Below are 27,997 nucleotides of genomic sequence, written 5' to 3' on the forward strand. Positions count from 1 at the left end.
GTTGGAGCCGCAGGCATCGCGGCCTGCTCCATACCCGCCGGTCCCTGGGCAGAATCCGACGCCGGAGGAGATAGACGCCTTCCTCACGGCCATGAGGTCGATCACTCCTTCGTCGGGTTCCGCGACGCCTTCGGGTCCAGCGGCCCCAACTGGGAGCCCAAGCGGGCAGGGTGGTTGGGCCCTGGCGCCGTCGGGTGCTTCGGCCCCGGCGCCGTCGGCGACTTCAGTCCCGATTCCGCAGGGCTCCGCCGGATCCGGGCCGGGATCCGGGATGTTGCCGGTCGACCTTACGACCTCGCCGGCACCTAGGGTGTCGCCCCCGGCGCCGACCACGGTCGACGCAATCCCCAGCTCCCCCCCTCGGTCCGGTTCCGACGCCGGAGCGGTGTCACGCGACGCCGCTTTTGACGCCAATGGGAGATTTTTTCTTCTATGACCCGGCCCCATCATTTGACCCTGAGTATCAGGAGATGGGTGGCAAGGCGGATTGGGAGGGGTCTGAGGACCCTCTGGCACGTGAGTGCCAGTCTTATCAGGACTGGGCAGGTGAGCTAGGGGACGCCAGTGGTCTGGACACTTCGCCAGACACTGGTTTTGTCTCCCCTCCTACCGTGGCTACGGTGGAGGGGGCAGCCTATAGGGTGGTGTTGATGCGGGCGGCCAAGGCCTTATCCTTTGATCTCCCCGTCTCAGTCGTGAGGACTAACCTCCTCACTGAGGTCCTTAAACCGCAAGCAAGCTCTTCGGAGCCTCTGTTGCAGTTTAAGGAGGCCTTGTCTGACGTTCTTCTGGGCACCTGGTCCAGGCCCGCTACAGGTCCTCCTGTAGATAGGAACGTGGCCAGACGCCACCGCCCGGCTCAGGGCGACCCTTGCTTCCAAGTCCTTGGGCCTGTCAGCCCCGCGCCAGAAATCTGCTGCCTTTCGCCCCTTTCGTGGCCAAGGAAGGGGCGCCCCCACACGTCCTGCGAGCCACGGGCCGCAGACTAACATCCAGTGCGGTGGCGGACGTGGAAACCTCCGTGGCGGTGCCCGGTGACAACGGCGTGACCAGTCCACATCCACCCCCGCAGGCTCGCCCCAGACAGTCGTCAGCCACCTCCAGACTACGGCCGACCTCCTGCACATGCTAGGGTTCTCTATTAATATGCCGAAGTCGCACCTGTGTCCCTCTCAGAAGCTCCTCTTCATCGGAGCGGTTCTAGACTCGGCGCAGTTTCAGGTTTATCCTCCCGAACAGCGGGTTCGGGATATTCAGGCTCTGTTTACGATCTTTCAGCCTTTATCCCGAGTCTCGGTCAGGTTGACGCTGCGGCTTCTGGGGCTGATGGCCTCCTGCATCCTTCTGGTGCATCACGACAGGTGGCGGATGCAGGCTCTGCAGTGGGACCGGACGTTTCAGTGGGCCCAGCATCAGGGCAACTTGTCCGACCATGTCTTGATCTCGGAGGGAATTGCAAGACAGTTGCAGTGGTGGCTCACGGACCGCTATTGGTTCAGCGACAGATCCCTCTCCCTACCCCAACCAGAGCACGTAGTTGTGACGGACTCGTCCCTCCAGGGCTGGGGAGGCCACATGGGAGAGGCAGAGATCAGAGGCCTCTGGTCTCCGGCGGAGTCCCAGCTCCATATCAACCTTCTGCAGCTGCGGACGATCCGACTTACACTGAAGGCATTCCTCCCCTCTGTCCGGGGGAGTGTGGTGCAGGTTTTCACGGGCAACACCACCGCCCTGTGGTACTGCAACAAACAGGGCGGGGTGGGGTCGTGGACCCTATGCCAGGAGGCTCTGCGCCTCTGGCAGTGGCTGGAACATCAGGGCGTGACCCTGGTGGTTCAACACCTGGCAGGTTCCCTGAACGCCAGGGCGGACAAACTCAGCTGTCGGTGCATGATGGATCACGAATGGCGTCTGAACTCTGACGTGGCGCAAGGCCTCTTTCAGCAGTGGGGAGAGCCTTGGTTAGATCTCTTCGCCACAGAAGAGAACGCGCAATGTCATCAGTTCTGCGCGTTGGAATTTCCAAGGCGCCACTCGCTCGGAGACGCTTTTCGTCGCAAGTGGAGTTCCGGTCTGTTGTACGCCTTTCCGCCTATACCACTTCTGCCCAGAGTGCTGAAGCAGGTCAGGCACGACCGGGCCCAAGTCATCCTTGTGGCTCCGGACTGGGCACGCAGGTTCTGGTATCCCGAGCTACTCAGCATGTCTGTCGATCCCCCGATTCGTCTGCCCCTTCAGGAGGACCTTCTGTCGCAGCAGCAGGGGACAGTCCTCCACCCGAACCTATCCAGTCTCCACTTACATGCGTGGAGATTGAGCGGCGGCAGTTGAGGCCATTTGACTTGTCTCCTGAAGTCTGTATGTCATTCTGGCAGCCAGGCGTCCCTCCACAAAATCGGTATACGCCTGCAGGTGGAACAAATTTGTGGCATGGTGCACAGCAAAGGCTGTGGATGCCCTTTCTGCCCCTCTTTCAGAGGTTCTCCTCTTTCTTCTTTCCCTTGCCCAGCAGGGCTCTGCTCTGGGCACTCTGAAGGGCTACCTCTCGGCCATTTCCGCCTTCTTAAGGCTACCTGATCAGCCCTCTTTGTTCAAGTCCCCGGTCGTAAATAGGTTTTTGGAGGGCATCACTCATGTTTCCTCCAGTTCCTTTTGTCCTCAGTGGGACTTGAACCTTGTTCTCACTTTTCTGATGTGCGCTCCCTTTGAGCCACTTCATAACTGTCCTCTTCGTCTCCTTACTCTGAAGACCGCTTTCCTGGTTGCCATCACCTCTGCCGGGAGAGTGAGTGAGCTCCAGGCCCTTTCTTCTCAGCCTCCTTTCCTTTCAGTCCATCCGGACAAAGTTGTGTTGCGGACGCGACCCTCTTTCCTGCCCAAGGTAGTCACTGCCTTCCACAACGGGCAGTCCATCAATTTGCCCACCTTCTTTCTGCCTCCGCATCCCTCGAAAGAGAGGCTCCACCGTCTGGACCCAAAACGTGCGCTCTCATTCTATTTGGATCGCACACGCCAGTTCCGGGTGGATGACAAACTCTTTGTTGGTTACGTGGGCGCTAAGAAGGGACGGGCGGTGCACAAATGGACCATTTCTCGATGGGTCGTCTTGTGCATCAAGGCTTGTTACTCTTTGGCTCGAAAAGAGCCTCCTGTGGGGCTTCGTGCCCATTCCACACGGGCCACGGCGGCTACTACTGCCCTGGGCCGGGGAGTCCCCTTGCAGGACATCTGTCAGGCAGCTACGTGGGCCTCGCTGCACACGTTCGCAAGACACTACTGCCTGGACAGCCAAGTCCGGAGAGATGGCTTTTTCGGCCGTTCCGTTCTCCAGGACTTTCTGGTGTGATCATTGGTTCGCAGACCCTCCACCGGGGTTGGTATTGCTGGGGTATCTATTCTAAGGTAAGGAATCTAATACTAACCTGTTTCTTTCAGATGCACAAGTTACTTACCTTCGGTAATGATATATCTGTAAGAAACAGTAGTTAGTATTAGATTCCTTACCGCCCCACCCATCCTCTCCGTTCTGCGAACCGATATCTAGGGTTAAGGTCATCCCCTTTCAGGGCCCTAGTCTTTATGGCACCAGTGTTGGTTTTTATCATGGCTCTGCGTTTTCTGGCGCTGAAAAGCTGTGTATAAGAACTGACGTCCGCGCACGAGGGCGGCGTCTAAGTGTTCTGGCGACGTCATCCCGACGACAGACGCGGAGCCGCAGACGAGGCCTACCGACGCGCAAGGGTACTGCTACGCAAAAGTCTGATCCAGTCTGACACCTGGGGATATTCTAAGGTAAGGAATCTAATACTAACTAATGTTTCTTACAGATATATCGTTACCGAAGGTAAGTAACTTGTGCAACAGGCAGTCAATCAATCAATCAATCAATCCATTTATAAAGAGCGCCACATACCCGTGAGGGTCTCAAGGCGCTGGGGGGTAGGGGGGGCGCTACTGATCGAAGAGCCAGGTCCTGAGTCTGTTGTAGGCTGGTGGGGAGAGCGTTCCAGGTCTTGGCGGCGAGGTAGGAGAAGGATCAGCCGCCGGCAGTGGTTTTCCGGATGCGAGGAACTGTGGCGAGGGCGAGGGCGTCTGAGCGGAGGTTTCGGGTGGGGGTGTGGAAGCTGAGTCGGTTGTTGAGGTATGTAGGTCCGGTGTTGTGTAGGGCTTTGTGTGCGTGGATGAGGAATTTGAAGGTGAGCCTCTTGTTGATGAGGAGCCAGTGCAGGCCTCTCAGGTGGGGTGTGATGTGGCTCCGTCGGGGGACGTTGAGGATCAGTCGTGCCGAGGCGTTCTGGATTCGTTGTAGTCGTCTCAGGAGCTTGGTGGTTGTTCCTGAGTAGAGGGCGTTCCCGTAGTGGAGTCTGCTGGTGATGAGGCCCTGTGTGACGGTTTTTCTCGTGTCGGGAGGGATCCATTTGAAGATCCTGCGGAGCATGCGGAGGGTGTTGAAGCAGGACGCGGTGGCGGCTTTGACTTGCCTGGTCATGGAGAGGGCGGAGTCGAGGATGACCCCCAGGTTGCGCGCGTGGTCTGTGGGATCCGGGGCTTCGCCTAGCGATGTGGGCCACCAAGAATCGTCCCAGGCTGATGGGGTGGGTCCGAGAATGAGGACCTCCGTCTTGTCTGAGTTCAGCTTCAGTCTGCTGTCCTTCATGCAGTCGGCTACAGCCTTCATTCCTCTGGGGAGGTTGGCTTTGACGGTGTGGGGGTCTTCGGTGAGGGATATGATCAGCTGGGTGTCGTTGGCGTAGGAGATGATGTTGAGGTTATGTTGTCTTGTGACGTGGGCGAGCGGTGCCATGTAGATATTGAACAGCGTCGGGCTGAGGGAGGATCCCTGTGGGATGCCGCAGATGATCTCGGTGGATTTCGAGCGGAAGGGTGGGAGGCGGAAGCTCTGGGTTCTGCCGGAGAGGAAGGATGTGGTCCAGGCCAGGACCTGCTCTTGAATTCCGGCGTCATGGAGGCGTGCTGATAGGGTGCGGGGGCAGACTGTGTCAAATGCTGCTGATAGGTCCAGGAGGATGAGGGCGGCTGTTTCTCCTTAGTCCATCAGGATCCTGATGTCGTCAGTGGCGGCGATGAGGGCGGTCTCGGTGCTGTGGTTGCTGCGAAAACCGGATTGGGAGGGGTCCAGGATGTTGTTGTCTTCGAGGTAGCTGGTTAGCTGTTTGTTTACGATCTTCTCTGTCACTTTTGCTGGGAACGGGAGCAGGGAGATGGGCCGGAAGTTCTTGAGGTCCTTGGGGTCCGCCTTGGGCTTCTTCAGAAGGGTGTTGATCTCGGCGTACTTCCAGCTTTCCGGGAAGGTTTCTGTCTCGAAGGAACTGTTGAGTGCGGGGGTGTCGGAGTTGAAGCTGTCGTGGATGTCGGTGATCTTGCGGTGAAAGAAGGTGGCCAGGGAGTCGCACAGGTCTTGTGATGGCGGGATGTCGTTAGTGTTGGAGCTGGGGTTGGAGAGTTCTTTCACGAAGCTGAAGAGCGCTTTGGTATTGTGTGCGTTGTTGTCTAAGCGGTCCTTGAAGGCGGTCCTCTTGACGGCCCTGATGAGTTGGTGGTGTCTGCGGGTGGCGCTCTTGTGGGCTGTGTGGCTGTCAGGTGTTCGGTCGTGGAGCCATTTCTTCTCCAGCTTCCGACAGGTGTGCTTGGAGATCCGCAGGTGTTCGGTGAACCAGGCGGCTTTCTTGTTGGTGTGGTTGGTTGTGGAGGTCTTGAGAGGGGCGAGGGTGTCGGCGCAGTCGTTGATCCACAGTTTGAGGTTGGTCGCGGCAGTGTCTGGGTCGGTGGGTGGTCTCAGGGCGAGGGTGGTAGTCAGTTGGTCCTTGGTGACCTTGCCCCAGCAGCGGCGTGGCAGCTGTTGGGTGCGGTGGTGTGTGGTGGGTTTCCTGAAGGTGAAGTGGACGCATCTGTGGTCAGCTCAGTGGGGTTCGGTGGTGTGGTTAAAGGGGACGTGGGGGCTGGTGGAGAAGATGGGGTCCAGCGTGTGTCCAGCGGCGTGGGTGGGTGTCGTCACGAGCTGTTTGATTCCCAGGTTGGCGAGGTTGTCGATCAGGGCGGTGGAGTTGGCGGCGTCGTTGTTGTTCTCGAGGTGGAAGTTCAGGTCCCCGAGGAGGATGTAGACCGTGGAGACGAGGGCGTGGGTGCTGACGAGGTCGGCGATGGTGTTGCTGAACTGTGGTCGTGGTCCGGGAGGTCTGTAGACAAGTGTTCCTCTTAGGGTGGTGTTGGGGTCAGTGTGGATCTGGAAGTGCATGTGCTCGGCGGAGGTGAGGGTGTCGTCGGTGTTGGTCGAGATTCTGATGGTGTCTTTGTGGATGATGGCGATTCCCCCTCCCACTCCGTTGGTGCGGTCTCTGCGGGAGATCTTGTAGCCCTGTGGGATGGTTATGGCGATGTCTGGTGCTGAGGTGGCGTTCAGCCAGGTCTCTGTCAGGAAGGCGACGTCGGGGGCGGTAGAGTCTAGGAGGTCCCAGAGTTCGATGGCGTGTTTGCGAGCGGAGCGAATGTTGAGGAGGATGCAGCGGAGGTGGTTGGGTTCTCTGGTTGGTGGTTTGGTGGGCTGGATGCTGGTGAATCTGCAGTTCCGGCAGGCGAAGGGCCTTTGGGTGCACTTCGGGGTGGCCTGGTAGCAGGGGTGGTCTCGTTCGGTGTTGAGTGCGTGGAGGGTGCTGGAGTCGTAGTGCAGTCTGGCGTTGCGGGGGGCGCGGGGTCCAGGGGTTCTGGCACTGGGCGCGGTCCAGGCGGGAAGGGGGCAGACGGGCTTGCCTTTGGTGCGCCAGCGGCGCGCCCGCTGCGCGGCCTCCATAAGAGGCAAGGTGGGAGGGAGGGGCAGCTGGGCGGCGGGGGAGCGGGCGGCCAATGGGTGAGGGCAGGGGATACAGAAAGGAAAAAGGGGGCGGGGGAGCAGCGGGGGGGCACAGAGGGCAGGGGCGTCAAAAGGAGCGCCTAAAAAATACAGTAAACAATAACAAGCTACAGGGACAAAGCACAGCAAAAGAAAAGGTAGGCAGCGCCAGGGGCACACCAGCGGCGAACCTCGGCTGCACTCGGGCACTCGGGGGAGTTGTGCGGCGTGGGGAGCGACCTGGGGTCAGTTTGAAAAAAGACCTGGAACTTCCAATCAGAGAGAAAGGAAATAAGCCACTTAAGTGCTGGTCCAGTAACACCCAAGGATCGTAAAGCTTCCACTAACACGGTGTGAGACAGCGTGTCGAACACTGCGCTTCAATCAAGTAGTATGAGGGCCTCTGTATCTCCCAAATCGAAATGATGTCGCAACCTTTCCGTGACTCCAAGGAGTGTCGTTTCAGTCGAAAACCCTGCTCTAAAACCTGATTGTGATCAGTGTAGAAACTTTTGTGATTGGACGAACTGGGTTAATTGAGAATTTATGTGCCTTTCTAGAATTTTTGAGAAGGCCGGAAGCAATGAAATAGGCCCATAGTTTGAAGGCTGGTATTGGTCAGCATTGGCCTTCTTCAGAAGAGGAAGCACCATTGCGTGCTTCCACTCTGGGGGAACTGTTGCTTCCTGTAAGGAGGCATTCAGAAGTTCCATGATTATCAGGAGTGAAGGTGTCTCAAGCTGCTGAAACACAGATATTGGAAGAGGATCACAGGCTGAACCAGGTTTAAGGCTATCTATAATCCGTTTGTAAGAGTTCATATCTAGTGGGGACCAGGATTCTAGTTTGACCATAGATACGGGTACCTCTTTGTCTCGGTAAGAGGTGGCTCTGGCTGCAAGAGAAAATGAAGGTGTCTTCTGAAGGAGGTTATCAGATTTCCTGTCCTTCATTTCAGAATATATTTTCTCCACTTTATGGAGAAAAAATGTAGCCAGGTCTTCACATTGCTGACCATTTAGGGCAGGAGGCATGGCTTGGATTTCAGAGCCAGAGAGCTCTTTGACCATTTTAAATAGTGTCTTGGAGCAATTCAGTGCACTAGAAATGGTCGAAGTGACATATTCGGCACAAGCCGATTTACAGATTGTGGTAATCTTTTTTTTGCCTTTTTATATGCAAGTTTGGTATCAGACACATAGCTCCTCCTCCAGCGTCTTTCCAAAACTTTGCATTTTGTTTTCTCCATTTTTAAGTTCTCAGTGAACCAGGGTGCAGGAGGACAATGGTTGTTCACCTTCTTAATAGAGAGAGGAAGACTGGTATCAGTGGCCTTTTTAAAAGACACTTTTGGACAACACCCGAAAGAGTAGCCAACATTTATTTAGTTGTATGAGGATTGGAAGATAAAAGCTTATTAAGGACTTCAATATCTAGTTTTCCCCCGGTTCCTAGTGGGTTTGCTAATATTAGGTGCAACTATAGGTAAGTTTGCTAAGATCTCAAAGCGGAAACTGACCGCAAAATGATCAGATTAGCATAAAGGGAGAGCTGGTGAGCATTGAATTTTGGACAGACTGGAGAAAATAGGGTCCAGTAGATGGCCAGCTACGTGAGTGGGACCAGAGTTGCAGAGTGTGATGTTTAATGCAGCCAGATCAGAAGTAAATATAGTGCTGTTCACACATGCAGGATCATCCAAGTGCAAATGAAGGTTGCCCAAAATCGAGAAATTTGCGATATTTATGAGAAAAGGTGTTATTGAATCTGGGAAGGATGAAGCCCATCACCATATAGGCATAGAATAGCAAAGAAGACTAAAAGTGTAGACATAAAGACACAATATACGCGCAAGATGACAATATGGGCGTACAATACCAAGTTCTGACATGGATATGCTCACGCTTCCATATGGGGGTTGTAGGCAATTGTGTTATCATGGCCATTAATTGCGTGAGGGTGTTTTCAATGCAAGGAAATCCCAAATAAGACTCAAAAGAAACAATGCAGGAAGTCCCCAGTTCAGAGGGAGGAGAGATCATCATGCGCAAAGAATTCCCAGTTCAGTGGCACAACCGAGTCACAATGTAGGGTAGCCCCAGCTCAGAGGCCAGTAAGATTATCAAGCGCAAAGAACCCCTAGGTCAGAGGCACCAGACACAGTGCAGGGAGTCCCCTGTTCCGAGGCAGGAGAGAGTGCCATGTGCTCTGTGTTCGTCACATAAGGCAGAGATTGGCAAGTGAACAAGGGGGTTGCTCTTAGGGAGTGAGGGCTGTCATGACAACATAAGTCGTAGGGGGAGCAGTGGGCTCAAATAGAAGGATTTTAAACAAATTGATGTGAATTGCATGCAGTAGAGAGGTCTAAGGGGCAACAGTTCACTTGAAGATCACTGCAGGCTGTAGCGCGATCTCCGGAGGCGGTGAACAGCTCCTGTTTTTTCACTTTTTTTCGCTCCACGATACATGGATGCACAATCTCTCAGTCCTCGAGACCAGCAGGCCGGGCGTTTGAAAGGGATTGTCTGTGATCCTTCTGACAGGGATGAGGCTGCACGGGTGGATCAGTCGAGGTGGTTGTCTGCAGTCATCGAGTGGTTATTACACTTTCTTTAGGTCGCCAAAACTGTCCTGCTCCTTTATTATTTTTACTTTAGCATGCTCCTAGAAGCATGGACACCTCTGCTCCCTGTCCCCGGGTCCAACAAGCTGCATGCTTGCAGGGGATCGAAGGAGGCTGTGTCTGAACCCGGCAGCGCCTGTTAGCCCCTGCAGCTAGCCCAGGTTCATTATCTGTCCTGCAGGCAAGGATTGGGCGGTGCTGAAGGAGCAGGTTAGGCTATTGTCGGCATGCATTAAGTGGGAAATCCTGCCCAGTTGTCCACAGTATAACACAACCTTCGGTGAGACACAGTGATCGATTCTCAGCCCCAGGGGCCGGTCGAGCGCTGCGGGCCGAAGAAGGCTAACAACAGAGAGGGACGGCAGTGGCTCAACTCATAGCAACATGGTTGGCTTTTACTCTCTAATCCCTGTTCAGGCAAGTTGCAGGTGCTCAGGGGATCGAGAGAGGCAGCGTCTGTGAGCCCCTGCGGTTAGTCCAAATTCAAATTGCCATCCTTCTGAGGGAATGGGCTGCACAGGTATAACGATGTAGGGGCTTTGCTGGGGATTTACGCTGTTGGCGATCCCTGCCCCATGGAGCCTCCGGCGGGAACTCCTTCATGGTCGGCCATCTTGGCCTGTATTAGAGTTGTTGTTACACTTAAGTAACTTTGTTGTTGTATATTCTTTTTTAAATGACATTTTTGACAAATTACATACTAAAGTAATGGTAGTTTGAAAAAAATGCACAAACTTTTAGAACTTTTTTTCGTGTTGTAAAAATGTTGGAGAAGTAAATTACAGTATTACATTACTTTTTTAATTGATATGATTTCAGGTCAGTTTGCCGGAAACATGAACTTATACAGTATGATTTGGAGATGGCAGCCATGGATCTGGTGTCCAAGAAACAACAGTGCGAGGAACTGACAACAGGGGTAGGATTGCTTTTTAGTACAACACTTGCATCTTGCACACAACCTTTTTCCTACAACGTTTGAAGTTTGAAGATATTTTATTTTCGCCGCATTTTAAAAATACACGAAGCTTGCCATTGTTCATTTTCCACCCTCTTTTAATTGCACTTTACCTTCTGGATTGCTCTCCCCTCTTGGGACCTCTGCCATTATTCTCGAGGCCGATTTCGGACTCAACAGGATCACGGTCCACTCCTCCCCAGGCGCAGACATCGGGCGCCATCTTGAGTGAGGAGCAGGGCAGCGCTCTAGTGCAAAGGCCGATTGGGGGCCCTCGCACTATAAAATGAACGGAATTTCCCGTCCGCGCAGCGGGCAGGCGCGCCGATGGCGTGCCAGAGGCACGCCAGAGGCAAGCCCGTCTGTGCCCAGCCGGACTCAGGGCTAGAACCTATGCCCGTTTCAGCTGATGGCCTTATTACTTACTCACGGAGTGACCTTCTCCTATTGAGACCCCCTAAGAATACACGCTGTCATTATGTGCATAAGCAAGAGGATACATACACTGATTGCGATCGCTGCAGCCCACATTCATGGGGATCTCACCGTAATCCTCCAGCCCCTACTCACCTGCGTATGGCCCTACTGAACTGTAGGTCCCTTCCCAAGCACTCTCTGGAGATCAATTTTATGTTACAGGACCACGACTTAAATATCCTGTTTCTTACCGAAACGTGGTTAACCTCTAACTCAGAGGCCGACATTGTTCGTGCTCCCCCTTCGGGGTTTCTTATCCATTCTCAGATCAGGCCCTCTGGTAAAGGGGGTGGCTTGGCCATATTGTACAAAGATCATTTCGTTGGTAGAATGAAGGATGGTTGCATTTCGGAAACTGAAAGTTGCCACTTTTACTTCCAATTATCTCCTACCACCTCCTTCACAGGCCTCTTAGTGTATCGCCCCCCAGGGAACTCTAGTCACTTTCTCAGTTCTCTCCTGGAAACAGTCACTGTCCTGGCATCCTCCACTTCCAATTTCACCATTCTAGGTGATCTCAATCTCCACTTTAATGACCCCCTAGATAAAGTGGCGGCGGACCTCTTACTTGATTTTAGATCATACGAGCTCCATCTAGTGAATACGGGTGACACACATAATAAAGGCCACCTTCTTGACCCGGTTTTCACTAACATTCGGTCATTTCAGGCTAGCCCCCCTCTTCCCCTCCCTTGGTCAGACCATTTTCTGGTCCCCTTCACCTGGCAGGTCGAGCTCAAAATATTACAAACCCCCAGTACATCTATTTTTGAGAGGGCATGGTCCAAGCTCTCTGTCGAAAACTGGACTCATACTCTTGAACTTTCCACTCCTCCCCATGATCTGGACCCAGTGGCAGCAGACACTAATTTTTAAAACTGGCTTACGAGCTCACTGGACTTAGTCCTGCCAAAAAAAAGACTGGGAAAAAAGATTGGCAGAGTTTGCTCTGCCCCCTGGTATACTCCTGAGCTCAGAATTCTAAGGAAAGGCTGTAAGAAGCTTGAGCGCATTTGGAGAAAAGATTGGAATAATGCAAACAAAGATACCTACCGGGATGCTATTAGAGCATATAAAGTTGCCCTCCGTAATGCCAAAACAGTATTCTTTGACGAGAGAATTAAAAATTCATCTAACTCTACGAGAGAAACCTATAAGATTGTCAAAGAATTATTGAAGATCCCCGACCCTCCGCTGTCTCAAAACACGTCAGGAGCCAAATGTAATGAACTTGCTAATTACTTTGACTTAAAAATTAAAAACATCTTATCTCCTCTGCCCCAAACGGATGTCCAGGCCACTGCCGGTAACCTGCTCCCGGACGCGGGTCCCCCGCTCAAGGCCTTCAACCCAGTCTCAGTAGAGGAATTTATTAAAATCTTATCCGTCATTAAAAGCGGCTCCCCTAGTGACCCAGTCCCTATGCCGTTTCTCAAACAGATTGCCACTATCATTGCCATCCCGGCAACTGAGCTCATTAACACCTCTCTTTCCCAGGGCATTGTTCCGCCCAGTTGAAAAGGGGCCATTGTGAAGGCCCTTCTAAAGAAACCGCATCTCGACCCACTGGAACTTGCAAACTTTAGGCCGATCTCATTACTCCCGGGACTTAGTAAAATCACAGAAAGACTGGTGAATCACCAACTTTCCCACTTCCTGAAGTCCAATGATCTTTTGCGTAACTCTCAAACCGGATTCCGTCCAGGCCAGGGTACTGATACGGCCCTCCTCTCTGTCATCGAGGAGGCAAGGTGCATCTTGGACTCAGGAGGATCAGTGGCAGTGATCCTCCTGGATCTGAGTGCAGGTTTTGATACGTTGAATCACCGTATCCTTATCCAGCGCCTGGCCGAGGTGGGAGTACGGGGGTCCGCCCTGACTTGGTTAACATCATACCTGTCTAACCGCACCTTTCAAGTCTGGGAAGGCAACTCACGATCTGCTCAATCCCCCTCCAGTGTGGCGTGCCGCAGGGCTCATCTTTAAGCCCCACATTGTTTAATGTGTACATGGCCCCCCTGGAGGATGTGGTTGCCCCGTTTGGGATTAAAATCGTAAGTTACGCAGACGACACCCAACTTGTCGTCTCACTCTCCCAACTCGATCAATGTCCTGACAGTCTTCGTTTATGTTTGACGAAGATACATGCCTGGATGTGTGACTCCTCCCTCAAATTAAACGGGTCAAAAACGGAAATCATGTTACTTGGCCACAAGCTGACCTCAATGCCCACCTCCATCTGGCCTGCTTGTCTGGGGGATCCTCCCAGCCCAAAAAAAGAAATTAAAAGTTTAGGGGTCTGGTTGTAGCAGGATCTCTCGCTCAAAACACAAGCTAAAAAACCAGCAGGAATTTGCTTTGGTCTTCTTCAGTCTGCCCGGAAAGTCCTTCCTCTCCTCCCACAGCATTCTAGGAAGTTACTAGTACAAGGACTGGTTCTGTCCAGACTAGATTTTAGTAATGCGATTTTTTTTTTGGAGCCCCTGAAGCCACTATCAATAAGCTTCAACAGACTCAAAATGCCGCAGCTAGGCTATTAATGGGTATTTCACTCAGGACGTCAGCTAAACCTGCCCTCAAATCGCTCCATTGGCTCCCCATACGGGAGAGGATTAAGTTTAAATCCTTATGCATTACCCATAAACTTCTTCAAGGTAAAGGACCCCCGATTATGAAGAGCCTAGTCACGCCCTACAAGGCTAATAGGCCCCTGCGCTCCGATAATGAGTACCTGGCGAGAGTGCCTCAAGTCAAGAAAGCACGCACAGGAGGCCGCCGCTTCTCTGTAAATGCGGCCTCGCTATGGAACTCTCTACCCTTGAAATTGCGCGCGGAACCCTGCCATCTGCGCTTCCGGAAGCTCCTGAAAACCTTCCTCTTCCCTAAATGACCCCCCTGCTCTCCTTTTTCTCTCTCGAGCCTGTTTCTACTGCAGCGCTGGGATGCCTCTGGGTAACCATGCGCTATATAAAAACACGTTACATTATATATAAAATAATGAGAATTAAGTAGTTCCTCAAATCGCATATAAACTGTTTACAATGTCTATATCCTCCGGTTTATCCCCGTTCTCCTGTACATCTGAGAAAAGACTATAGCTATGAACACTAACATGAATATGCATCAGCATTAGATAAGATGATGTGGAAAGAACAGTTCTGAATGATAAAGCAATATGGACAGCAGTCCGACATGTTTCAAGATAAGCATCACAAAATAGTTATAATTCTCATAATGTTTGGTGCAAGATAAACATATTGAGTCTTTTCTCACATAGCCAAGCTATCGTTTCCAAATTAAGTCTTTTGTTGAGCTGTAAGGCTTAAATAGGTTCTCAAGTTGTGTCAGTTCTCTAGTTGCGGATGTCATATTCTCAGGAAAAAGATACATTGTCTAATTTGGAAATACTGTAGATCTCCAATATGTTGAGGGAGAAATGCTTATTATGTCTTTATTTTCCCAGTTTGAAATAAATCCACGCAGATGCTACCTTCACCATTCTCCATTTATCAAAGTGTCAAATGAACCTGCCTGCAACTTTTTTTGAGAAGTTTTCCAAATGTGCTACCAACCTTGAAGTGGCTAACAGGAGTTTGACACTGGAATCTATGTTGTTCTGATGAATGCATCTTCCCTGCGGATTCCTCACCTTATAAATTATCTGTCCAAGCTTCAGACTGGTCCGCAAAATGTTTTCATTAGCAGTATCTCTCTAGACCGGAGTGGCACCTCGTGCCTCAACCATCACTCTGCCACCAGATGTCAGGACACTAGTATATTAGGTGCAAATGCCTCAAAATGATAAGCTTGTAGGACTGCATTACATCTGTATATGGTTTCTGGGCTCAGAACATGACTCTGCAGCCTGCAATTCCTGTGCCTCTACCCATCCAATATCCATGTGGGAGTGGAAAAACAAGCTGTTTTTGGCAAAGGTCTGCTGCAGTACACCATGTTGTTCCCCTTCACCCCTAGATGAGTCCCTTGCTAAAGTATGATCTCTCAAAAGATCTTCTTATAAAAATCATAAAAAAGCACCACAGGAAGAATCCATTTTCTTCCTGGAGAAAACAATCTCACTCACAATGCTGCAGTTTTCTGGTTATCAGATAAATTCCTGACATTGAAAGATGATAGCAGAGTTTCCTGGTCCATCAGGCGACCATGCACCGGTCAAGCCTTCTGGTTGGCAATGCTGAGCTTGTTCAGTATGCTTTTTTTACCTTCTGGGCTCACGTCTGAGCATACCCGTCCAATGAGGCTTGTTTCGGGTCCAGGGAGACCTGGCTTGGCAGTTCGGGCTGGACTTTTCCCATTGGGCGTAGGGTCAAGACTGATTTGCATATGGCTGGGTCCAAACTGGAATGGCATGGTGAGCAAAAAAACGATGGATTTAGGCCCATATCTCTGTACTGGAGTGAATGTATGATATTGTTCTGCATTCTGTCCATCACTTGTACTTTTTGCATTTGCCACCCTAAGTGGGACAGGTATGCTCAGACGTGAGTCCCGTTCTCTCCATGCCACTGGAGTCAAGCTATCCTGGCTAATGAGAGCTGAAAGCCCGAAACCGGTCCTAGGATGCTTGTTTCCAGTCCAGGGAGGACCTGGCTTGGCAGTTCAGGCTGGACTGTTCCCATTGGGTGCAGGGTCAAGACTGATGTGCATACGGCTAGGTCCAAACTGGAATGGCATGGTGAGCAAAAATATGATGGATTTAGGCCCAGATCTCTGTACTGGGGTAAATGTATGACATTGTTCTACATTCTGTCTATCACTAGTTCTTTTTGCATAAGTCACACTCCTAGACATGCCTTCCGATGGCCATCATCAGTTTAGGGGCCTAACATCCCCAGTGAGGCAATGCCTTCAAAAGTATAGGGACTTTCAAGGCTAAGCCAGGGCAAACCAAGCCTGGCAGGGGCAACCTTCACAACTGTTTTAGACACCCCAACAACTGTACCGCTCCTTTCAGGCAGTGGTGGATGCAGGGTACGCCATCACCAGAAGCAGCAGATCCTGTTCCTACCAATCTCTGCCAAATCTGCTCCCTCAAAACGTCTATCTAATCACCACCACCCATTTAAGTCCTCTCTTCCAGTTGATGGGCCAGGGGAAGTCACATTTTGGGAAATGATGATGAAGGATTTTTGGGACATCCAGTATATCCGGACCACCCTCCTTCCACTATAACGTTCTGCTTGACTCACACAGAGATGGTGAAGGTCTTTGGTCTCCTGAGCAAGGGGGCCAGAGAGGTAGTGCCTCAAGAAGAAAGGGGCACTGGATTTTTCTCCCTTTACTTCTTGACTCCAAAGGAGGGCAGAGGTTTGACAACCGCCCTGGGTCTCCACTGCCTGAACTTGTTAATTATGCTGTTCAAGGTGCTGTCCCCGAACCAAGATCTGTAAGCTTTGAATGCAAAAGGTTGCTTGGCAACTCAAGATATCTTGGGCACCTACTTCCCTGTTTTAATTTTTCCCTCACAGAGATGTTACCTGAGGTTTACAGTTGGACCTCAGCACTATGTATTTGTGCTTCTATTTTTCAGACTGTTGACCACACCACGCATCTTTATGAAAGTGCTGGCAGCTGGTAGTTTCGGAGCGATGGTCAGGCATCGCTAATGAAAGCTAAACACCTGCAGTGAATGATGTCAGCAGTTTACGACTACGCTTTTACCATCTATATCAAAAGTCCTGTCCCTCTCGAACTCAAAGGTTGACCTTCATAGGGTGGTTCTGGGAAGGACCTGTGGGAATGCCCTTTCCCCCTTCTCAGATGATTGTGAATATTAGGAAGATGATTGCAGGGGCTCAGATCACAGTTTTGCCGATATTGCTTCTGCTCTGTTTCATGGCCTCTTGGGTTCCTATTGGTGCCACACTCAGACGGTAAATGAGAGACCTTCATTGGTGCCTGAGGACACAGTGGTTCCAGCATCAGGTGAACCTTGTGACTTGGGTACAGATTTTTCAGTAGTTTTATCCTCAAATACGTTGGTGGCTGAATCCTTTCAACAATTGGGCGGGCCATCCATTCAGCCCGCATAAGCTCAGCCTGCCATGGCCATAGATGCTCTATGGATGGGTTAGGAGCCCACCACGGTGACATGATGCCATGGGTCCCTTGGTCCATGTCAAAGGAGTGCCTGTACGAAAATCTTTAGAGCCGGATGGAAAATCTTACCATTAAGAAATGTTATCCGTTCCATCTTATGGAGTACCAATCTGATTCCATTTGACAACACTGCAGCTGTCCATTATATAAACAGAGAGGGTGATGTGGGCTTATGCATCGTTTGTTGTGAGGCTATCTGCCTGTGGCAGATGGCACAGCTATGTGAAATTTCACTGGTAGTGGCTCATTTTGCAGGCTCTCCTAATGTCAATGTGGACAATTTTGTGCTTTTCTCTAGAGGACCTTGAGAGCGAACTGCACCCTAAAGTGACAGATGTGATCTCCAGATTGAAGAACTACTGTCCCAGGTGATGGGCAGGCCCTCCACCCCAATCCCAAAATGTTGCAGCTTTATGCGTGGAAATTGAGCTGTGCCAACTAGACTCATTTTGCCTACCTGACAAAGTTGCAGATGTTATCTTTGCAGCCAGGATGTCGTCCTCAAACCATGGAGCAAGCCGCTGTGACAATTGTTTCAGTGGTGCGAGTCTGACAGCCTCAATCCCTTTACATCTGGAATTTCTAACTCCTTGAAATTTCTGTTGTCCTGTGCACAGCAGGGCTTGGCAGTGGTAACCTTTTTTTTGACTTTCCAATCCCCATCAGTGCTGTTTCCTTAAATGTTTACTATACTTGTTTTCTCCCATTTCATGTATTGCTCCTCAGTGGGATTTGAACCTTGTGTTAACTCTCTTAATGGCTTCTCCATTCGAGCATTGTATGGTTACCCAGGTTGGATTCTCTCTTTAAAGACGGTGCTGTTGATTGCAATGATTTCGGCTCATACAGTCTGAGAACTCAAGTGTCTGCTTGTCCACCTTTCGTGTTGTTGTACCAGAATAGGTTAGTCCTTTGCACTTGCCCATACTTACCCAAGGTGGCATGTGTGTTTTATATGGGCTGGTCTGTTCCTATTCCGTCTTTCATACCTCCTCCACATCCAACCAAGGAGGAGGAGCAGCTTCATAGAGGGGCCCTGAAATGTACGTTGTTTTACTGTATTGATCTCATGCAACAGGACAGAGTAGATAATCAGTTCTTTGTGCGCTTTTCTGGAGCCACAAAGGGTAGGGAGGTGCTTGAAGTAGCCATTTCCAGTTGGGTAGTCCTATGCCTTGCCAATAAATATCCTCTGGAGGGCATTTGTGCCAACTCCACAAATGCAATGGGGGGTTTCCACAGCTTTTTCCAGAGGTGTTCCAGTTGCTGACATCTGCTGGGTTCACTTTTGGCTTCTTTTTCCAAGCCCTACTGTCTCATGTTTCAGTCACAAAGTGATTGGTAGTTTGCCGGAGCTATGTTGCAATATTTCTGTACTTACAATAATTTCCCTGGGACATGTTGCTTTGAGACTCATTTATCAGGTGAGGAATATGAAGGGAGATAAACTTATCAGAAGAAAAAGTTACTTTTCTATAGTAACAATATTCCTGGTGGTTACGTACTCCCACGGATTCCTGACAGCACTCCCTTCACTGCTGTGTGTTAGTACCATGGTTAATAAGATCCCTAGATATGCAAACATGCTACGTGTTGTATTCGCCTTCGCCATTGCTACTCTGTTTCTCTCCGCACACCTCAATATATGGCACTGAAAACATTTTGGACCGGACACCAACGTGTCGTTTGGGGCCTAATACATTTTGGTATTGTCTTATCGACTGTCAAATCACGGCTGAGGCCTACAGTGTCATCTGGCAGCACTGCAAAAAAGCTGCTGGGGATTAGTTTTCCGGAGCAGTCTGGGTCATATTTAATTCACCACTAACTTGTAGATCTTAATTTTGTTAGCGGAACGACGTGGAACCTGCCACTCTCCTTCCCAGTTGACCATGCCCAACATGGCCGAGGACTGCTCTCTGCTCATATGGCTAATGGAAGAGATAGGGATATGAGAGAAGGCAGACCAGAGACCCTGTTAGTTTATAGTCACACAGCTCATCTCATCTCATCCGATGGCGTTTCTCTGATTTTCTGGAGTCTCTCACTTGTGACCGCTTTTCTATACTGAACAGAACACAAGATTTTTCATTTACATCGCTTTTGTATGAATGGTAACATCTACAGCATAATAGAAATACCCTAGATTTACTCTAGTAACTGACACACTGACTGTAGTAAGCATATCAGTGGCACAGCACCTTTATCTCGCCAGAGCAAAAATAAATCCTAATGAGACTGATCCTTTTTAGGTACCCCATAGTACCACAACATGAGACACAGATTGGAAACACAGGATCTGTATATACAACTTCAGAGGCCTATGTTTCAGTACAACTTCGATTGTATGACAGAATCCCAGTGTGTAGATCCAGAAACCGTACAGGGGACCTACAGGAGTCCCACAAAGTGTAAACAAGTCATTTGTAACTCTCCCTAGCCATGACCAACTTGCAGCATCTAAAGACCGCACTGGGAGAGGTTGAATCATTCGAAGGATGGAAGGAGATTACTTGAGGTGATGCTCAAATAATGAATTTCAAGGAGTGCCACAAACTGAAAACTTGTGGGAAGATGTCCTCGATGACCGTCTTGATAATACTCTCAACTGAAGAGCAAGGAACACATATGAATAGCCCAAGCAGAGGAACCCAGGTGAGGAGCAGAACTCAAGCAAATTCTTCCTCTCATCGCTAGAGAGAAAAGCAAGCACCTGGCCACACCGTGCGTGTGCATGATCATTGAATGAATCCTGTAGTAGATCCTCAAGTCATGGTATCCTTGAATCCTCTAATTCATCCTTGAATGGTACGTTAGCCTGCCACTCAAATTAGGTACCCTCCATGGGGACAGTATTGAATTTTAGCGATGTGAAGCACCTATGTGACAGCCACAATTTTTGGTGCCATGACTCCTGTCATGCTAGGGTGGATGACAATCTTAGTAGCATTGTCATCATCAAAGGGTGGAAGCTGCAGGCAGGACCAGAGGTGAATGAACCTAGGGAAAGCTATGCTAGTCTGCAGCATGGAAGGATAATTCATATTGTAAGGAAACTCCGAGAAGATAATGTATCCACCAGTAATATAATCATCAAAGGTGCGTAACACATTCTTTGCACAAATAACTAAGGATAAAGTGCTGGCAACTGACTTTAAGGGCCATAGTCCACAATGTGAGTGTGTTCAAATATCACCAAGGCGCACAACAAGATGCTGTGAAAATGTGTCATCCTGCTTTGCCGTATGCTTGTTAGATCATTTATGGTTACAGCATTTGATGAGCAAGCATTGAGATTTCCCCCCATGGCAAGTGTTGGGTTACAGTCCACTTTCCTATCCAGAAGAATTTGATAAGAATTTCCTAACAAATAGGAATCCTCATGTTTTTGGTTCATTACCTCATTAATGTCCTTAGGCACACTGAACTGTGTTTATACACTTCATGTTTTTTTAGAATCAAATATGGCCAATCAAAATAGGTTTACATTTAAAAACAATCTACAATTAATTTGTGGAACAGCGATAATTTGTTGAATTTTCACTAAAACGTTTAGCTACAGTGTGTCAAGAGGAAACCCGAGTTAAGCAGCATCTAAGTTCAAGAAAGTCGGGCAGTCTGCTTCCGCTGTGTCGGTAAATTAATTTGTGTCCCTTTATATTTAAGGCATTGTGTAAGTATCACGATGAGCAAATTCTTCGGTAAGAAAAGTGTCTTGTGTCTAACGGCCTGATTCATCAACGGGCCGTTTTGCGAGCCCCTAATACCGATTCATAGCGAATCGCTATTGAGGACTCGCAAAACGGTATTCATGTAGGAATCGCTAAATAAATAGCGATTCCTACACATTCCTTATTTGCGAGTAACAATTTGCTACTCGCAAATAAGGAATAACTCCCCATTCATTCCTATGGGCCAAAAGGCCCATAGGAATGAATGGGGAGTATCCCTTATTTGCGAGTAGCAATTTGCTACTCGCAAATAAGATAGCGATTTTAAGGGTGCCAGGGGTGTCCAAAGGACACCCTGTAGCACCCCTTAAATGCACATTTGAACAGGTGTTGCGCACACACATGTCCAAAGGACATGTGTGTGTGTAACATGCAAAAGAAAAAAATGCACTAAAGTGCTTTTTACACTATTTTCGCAATTTACCACCAAGTCAGACTTGGTGGTAAATTGAGACCAAATATTGCGATTTCGCTATTTCTAATTGGTTGATGAGTTGCATTTAAGGAATCTCTATTAGAGATTCCTTAAATCCAATTCCTCGCAAATATGCGATTTCGGTAATAGTGATTTTTGCATTTGGGATGATGAATCCCAAATGCAAAAATCGCACTCGCAAAGGGCCAGATTCTCAGAATCTGGCCCTTTGCGAGCGCAAATCAGCTTGATTAATCAGGCTGTAAGACTTTTGGGGCTTGTATATCCCCAATCAGCACTTTCCCTGTCCTGCTGATTCTCGTGATGTATTCTTGTAAACACGGTTTTATTGTCTATCATCTGTACTTTTTTGTTCCATCTGATCAAAACACTGCCATCTTGTGTCGAAACGTGTGCATCAGCTCAAGAATGCTCGGTGTTCGTTACGATCCGGCCACATTTACCACACGGTCATTTGTCACTATGTAATTGAATTGCACGTTGCCCTCTAGTCTAGGGGATCTGCAACAAAAGCTAAAAGTACTGAATAGTCATGACCACATGCAGACTTCCAGAGCACTTTGTTTTAGAGATCTGTACAAAACTTTTCTTTAAAATAGACCATTTTTTAAAAATAACTTTGAAAGCCTGTCCCTTTGCTGTTTTGGCCAATTACTAATTTCGTTTTCTTTAAAGAAGAAAAAAAATTACAATTATGTTATATATAAGCACCATTAGCAGATAGGTTACCAGAAAAAAAACCTTTTACGCCCTTTTCTTTTCAAAGAAAATGATGGAAATTGGACATCGTTCTCTTTAGAGGTTGAAAACTGGCACTGTTCCATGCCAGTTTCTATCTCATAATGCGCCATCACTGTCAGGCCTGTTCTTTATATTGTACTCCTGCAACAAGAATCCTGGAGCACCGAGCTTGAGCTTTTAGGCTATTTTTTTTAACAAACCCTTTCCAAATGTCGTGTTTTTTTATGCAATTCGACATCTCTGGTGTTTTTCATTAATTTTTAAATAGTTCATAATATAATTTTCTGTCCTCTGAGAATGCCTTACCTTTTTGTGAAATGATCCTACTGTTTAAAGAATGCTTCCACAGTTCCACTTGACTTATGTATTGTGCCTCCTCCTAAAGGAGAAGAAGCGGATCACACACTGCGGCCTGGAGGAGAGAAAATGTATAGAAATGGCATTTAAAGAATCAGGCATGCAAGGAGAAGGGGTTTCCCTCTGAGTGAGCTGGGACCAGGATCTCTGAAGACTCCCAAGAAATGGACATCTGAGAAGAGGCATCAGCGACAAGGCCAATGACAATAAAAATGCGTTTGATGATGACCTGCTTGCGGTCGACACACTAGTTGATGTCACAAAAAATATTGAAGTGGAGACACAGTTTGATGTCAAAAACTGAAAACAGTCCATCTCCATCTATAACCTTCATAGCTGAAGAAGTTGAAGACCAAGTCTATTCTAGAACCACTGGATTAGGAGTACTCCAAAACCATTTTTGCCCACCAGAGAGAATATTCCTCCAGTATTGGAGCTATGAAGTTAAAATCATGGGCCATTCGACCATTCTGCACCTCCTACAGCAACCACCATACCTTCGGCACCTCAGCTGTTGAATCCTGCTAATTTTCTAATTCCAGTCAGTAAAGGCTTGCCTACTGTAAAGTTTTAAATGTCTCTTAATTTGCACTTCCTACGCCAAGATGGGTACGTCAAGTAATGCAGCTACTCATAAAAGATACCGCTAACCACCTGAAGACGTCCTTCACATGAGACACCATTCACATCACTCCTGGTTATTTTCAACTACCTGGTACATAAAAGGTTAGGAATTTTTTGAGGCCCAATGTAGATGGGGCTTTTTGCAGTTGATGTCCTGGGACTTTATCTTATTATTAAGCCCAAAACTGATCACCGAGTACACCCTTTTAGCACTTCACCCTCAGGGCAGTGAAGTCAAGCAGTCCAAGGTTTACTCATTAAGGTGGTTCAGGGTAGAAGCTCAGTATTCAAGTGAAAGATAGACGTATCAATAAGAAATTTTCCAGCCAGTGCGTTAATTAAAAAAAAAAATTACGTCACTTCTGACATACAACGCAGAACTTGGGAAATGTTCGAGGGCTTCAATATAGAATGCAGTTTGTGATGCTCCTTTTACTGATAAGCAGGACACTACCTAATGCTAGTTTTGAGTTAATATGTTGAGCAAGGTACAAATGTGTGCGAGTCAAGACACATTTTTCCTGTGGGAACCCTCAGTTGTGCGATTGTTTAATAGACTGTGCTCACTCTCCAAAAGTTCCTCCGTAGTGTTTTTGCCCTTTCACTGTACCTTTCTTAAGTTAGTCTACTCCATCATCTCCAGGCTGAGCTCTGGATGAGGCACTGCATTGCTCTGCCCTGCTGACTCTGTTACAGTCTCGGATGCACACACGCGCTCCTTAGATTTCACAGGAGATGCAGTGTGAGCACTGGTGGGAGAGGGGGACCTGGTCATGACCAGTGAAGTCCTCATTGGGTAATTCTCCTCAGACCCAAACAAAAACCTGCCATTCATATTAGCCCAGCATTCACTCTTTGGCGCAGTCTTGAGACGGATGAAGGTCAAAATCACTTCCAGGCATGGTGGGTGATCTTGTTTCTAGCACCAAAATTCTCTAGGTACTTTGGTACTCTATCTATGACTACCAACAGCTTTTGCACATTTCTTTGCACCAAGCCCTCACAGTGGCATTGCATTTTGTGGAGAAGATCACACAGTGTGAGTTTAGTTTTTGTTAGCTCTTCACTCTCATAAGGTCTATGTCTTCCAAACATGCTCAGGACTGATCGACATGGCCTGGAAGTGTTGGTCCATTCCTGGGCTGCAGTGAACAGCTTCCAGTTCTTCATGCCTTAGCTCCTCACATTTCTCTGTGTCTGGACAGCATCGTACCCTTGAAGGATACTTTCAGCACCACTCCTCTGCAATCAGTCAGATCCCTTTCCTAAGGCAGGCACAACGCAGCTCAACTGCTGTCAGGTCGCAGAATTTATCAAAGTTCCTGTTACCAAACCTGGTGAAGGATACTAGACAGTAATGGTCCCTGCTCTAGCACACTGAAGAGTTCCACTGCTCTTGGATCCCAGATTCTAGTTGAGGTATCTTGGCACATTGGCTCACTGTTTCTGCGACATACTTATCGGCAGTTGGCAGATCGAGGTTGTGTATTCCACAGATTAAGCTTTTGCATTTTCCTTCCAAACTGGTGCAGCAGTAGTCTTTGTCTCAAAGTGTCAGCAGGAAAGAGGATGTGGTTAGGGAGTCTTTTGTCAGGACACCTATAACAAAGTCACATTAGAGAAGCTGCTAGAAAACAACAAGAATGGAAAGGGCAAGAGGTTTTCCCTATACATCAAAGGGACCCTCTGTTCCTATCCTTTGCACCCTAGAGTTTGGTCCCCTACAAAGGACCTCAGGAATGGTGGGATAAAGCCTTGCATATCACATTGCTTTGTGGGGCTCTCTCCATCCTCCATCTTGTGTACGACTCTAGTTCAGGAAATTAAAATGGATTGCTCTGTTGCCACAATGAAATGCAGCACACTCTCTCCACACGCCTCCTACTGCACTTCTATAAACTATGTAACATCTATGTCCTATAGTGATAGTGAGGGGCCCAGTTGCAGGGGAAGGCCATACCAATTTAAAATTCAGGAGAGGCCAGTATATGCCTCTACCTGGCAGGTGCCTGGTATAAAGCCACTAGAATTTGTTATTGTCACCCTTCTATGGACACGTGGTGAGCTAATTGTAGGTACACTCGGAAAAGGGGTACCCATTTTGTGTGCACCTCTACACTACAAACCCCAATACTGGGCCTCAATCGGTTTTTATAGAATGCCCTTATTGCTCATGCATTATTATCTGATAGAAACAGGATCCAGAAACTTTTGCTCGAGCAATACCCTTGTGCACCGGTAGATGGTGTTATTTAGCTCCATGTGACGTTTGCTTCGCCGCAAGTGACTTCCGCATCACCTATATGGACTCCACTTTGGCACGCTGACGTCCGTTCTTTTCTTACCGCACCAGCTAGTGCAGATCCACGAAGAGAGCTATCCTCTGTAACATTTTAACAGGCTTTTTAAAAAAAAGTTTTGTTGTCAATTTGTGGTGTGTAGGTTTTCCCTCCATGTCGAAGAAGACTTCTAGATTCAAACCATGCGGCACCATCCACTGTGCCATGTTGGTGACGGATCAACACTTTGTCTCTGGTGCCTGAAGCCTGATCACGACTTTACGTCATGCTCTGACTGGTGGGTCTTGGCTCTGAAAGCTTTGAGGGAGCGGTCCATAAAGCTGCTTGCGGAATGGTGTTAGACTCCACGTCTCTGGCCCCAGAGGTCTCGTTCGTGGACCTGTTCGAGAGGAAGGTCCGGGCACTGCTCCAGGAGTCCTAAGTCCTTGTCCCCCGCTCAGAGTCATCAAGTCGGTAAGGTAAGAGGCATAAGAATCACAAGAAGTCGAAGCGTGCTTCCTCTTCTCCCCGTCCGTTGTCTGACTTGTACCGAAAAGCGCAATGCTTTAGGCCTCGTTCTGTGGAGCCTGGGTTGGCGCCGTGCTTCCCTGCATTTCCATGAGCCACGCGAGCCCCGCCCAGCTTAAAGATTTCTATAACGTCATGTGCCTCATGTTTGTGCGACTTGACACTCCCGGCATGCCTTCGGCAGTATTGGCTCAGGAGGGTCTCCATCAGGTTCCGCCTCGGTTGCTCCAGTGCAGATGCCCCCCAATGGATCCAATGGCAGATCTGGGCCGGCGCCGGTCGTACCCCTGCGTCCTTCACAGGCCCCCACGCCGAGACTCGGTCCCATCCTTATCCCTGGAGCCGGATCAGCACCTTTTGACACAAATTCCGTCACCAACTGCACCCTTAGGGAAAATAAAAGAAAATACAGACATGGCTAAATCCATTGGTGCACTTCAAACACCCACCAATAGAGGCTCCTTTTGTTGCACATTTTACAGAGGCGGTTCAAGGACCACTTCCACAGAAGCCTCCACATCCTCATACCGGACACAAGCTCAATCCTCTTCACCCAGTGAATTTTACAGGGGTAACTATAGCGGTAGCAACTCCAAAGGTTGGGGTAAATGCACACCAACCCGTACCTCCCCATCTGGCAACAAACAGTGACTCCATAATCATTCCTCCCGATCATCCTACACCTGTCGGGGGTCGACTTTAGTAGTTTCTTCCTACTTGGCAATTAATAACATCAGACCAGTGGGAGTTGGAAATTATCCAGCATGGTTATTGCCTGTTGCTCACCAGCAATCCTCTCAACATTGCACCTTGCACTCACATGCTTTCTCTGGAACATCAACTACTGTTCAAACTGGAAGTACAAGCTGTATTAATCAAAGAAGCTATAGAGCCAGTTACAATACAACATCCAGGGTCAGGGGTTTACTCCCTGTACTTTGTAATTCCCAAAAGAATGGATCTCTGCAACCTATTTTAGACTTAAGACCCTTAAACCATTGCATACTGTCATAACAATTAAGGGCACACTTCAATAAGTACATTCACTTATACAGCACGGCGACTTCATGTCAGCACTTAACTTAAAGAACGCATATTTTCACATCCCTATTCACACAGCACATCACAAATATCTCAGTTTTGTCACAGCAGGGAAGCATTATCAATTGAAAGTCCTTCCATTTGAAGTCACTACTGCATCCAAAGTGTTAACCAAATGCTTAGCAGTGGTAGCAGCCCATCTAAGAAGACAACAACATTCATGTCTTCCCATATCTGGACAATAAGCTAATCAAAGCCAACAGACAATCTGTGTCAACAACAAACTCAAACTACCATAAATCTTCTGCTCTCTCCCCGTGGACAGGCATTTCTAGGGTGAGAGAGCAGCTTGGATAACTGTGACTACAAGCGCTCCTCCCCTCCCGCGCAAAAGCTCAAGGGGGCTATAGTTTGGTAACATTAGTTACTGAAACTCATATGATCGTGCCAATCAGGTATTGTATCTGTGCATGTGTTTTCTATATGCACTAAAATCTGCAAAATTTAGCAGGCAAAACCGCACAGTTGTTTTCTAACATAGAGTGGTACAGGGATCACATTTTGGTCCTGAAGAGAAGTCAGGGGGATGGCTTAGAAACATGTAGACTAGGGAGGTAGTAGCCCATCGTAGCATACAAACCTCTACTCCCTGCTTTTAATAATACCAGCTATAATATTTTTTAATCCCACTATATTTACTCAGACCTTTCCACTCTCACATCACACATAGTATCACTTCACTAATAAGTGCTCCCACGTAGTCGTCGGTCATAGCACGCCCCATCCTGCAGCATGTCGGGAAGAACCTGATGATGAAGCATGCCCCAAGGGTCCTTTTGGTGGGTGAGAGTTATTTTAACAAAACAGTGTTTTTCCTTTACAGATTTTATAAAACTGACCAGCTTCCTCAAATACTGAAGAATGAAGGATAGTAACTTTTCTGTAGTTAAATGTTGGACTTTGTTTGGTTGTTCATAATTTACAGAGAAGGATAAGTCCACTACCTATTGAACCTCTTGACTTCTTTTCCTGTTTATATTTATGAACAAATTGGTCAGGAATATTTTCCTACGCTTTTCTGCCTGTCCCTCGTCTTCCATTTCTATTCGAAAGCACAAGCAGATGTCTGTCACCCTCATTCTAGTAGATCCCACATGAGTTTGTTAACCATGGTTCACCACACTACTCAAACTTTCAGTACTTCCACACGAGAAGCTTCGCCTCATCTCAAACCG

The 27,997-nt window shown here is 48.6% G+C and overlaps 1 protein-coding gene across 2 annotated transcripts in view; it reads left to right on the forward strand.

The window, feature by feature from the left end:
• Window positions 1-27,997, forward strand: part of SNX4 (sorting nexin 4) — a 480,207-nt gene that overhangs the window by 352,983 nt on the left and 99,227 nt on the right. For both annotated transcript variants that reach the window (XM_078682437.1, XM_078682436.1), the window contains one exon: window positions 10,290-10,389. In XM_078682437.1, the coding sequence (XP_078538563.1) occupies window positions 10,290-10,389 (100 nt within the window). The remainder of the gene's footprint in view (window positions 1-10,289; window positions 10,390-27,997) is intronic.

The sequence above is a fragment of the Lissotriton helveticus genome, chromosome 3_1 (assembly GCF_964261635.1).
Source record: "Lissotriton helveticus chromosome 3_1, aLisHel1.1, whole genome shotgun sequence".
NCBI lineage: Eukaryota > Metazoa > Chordata > Amphibia > Caudata > Salamandridae > Lissotriton > Lissotriton helveticus.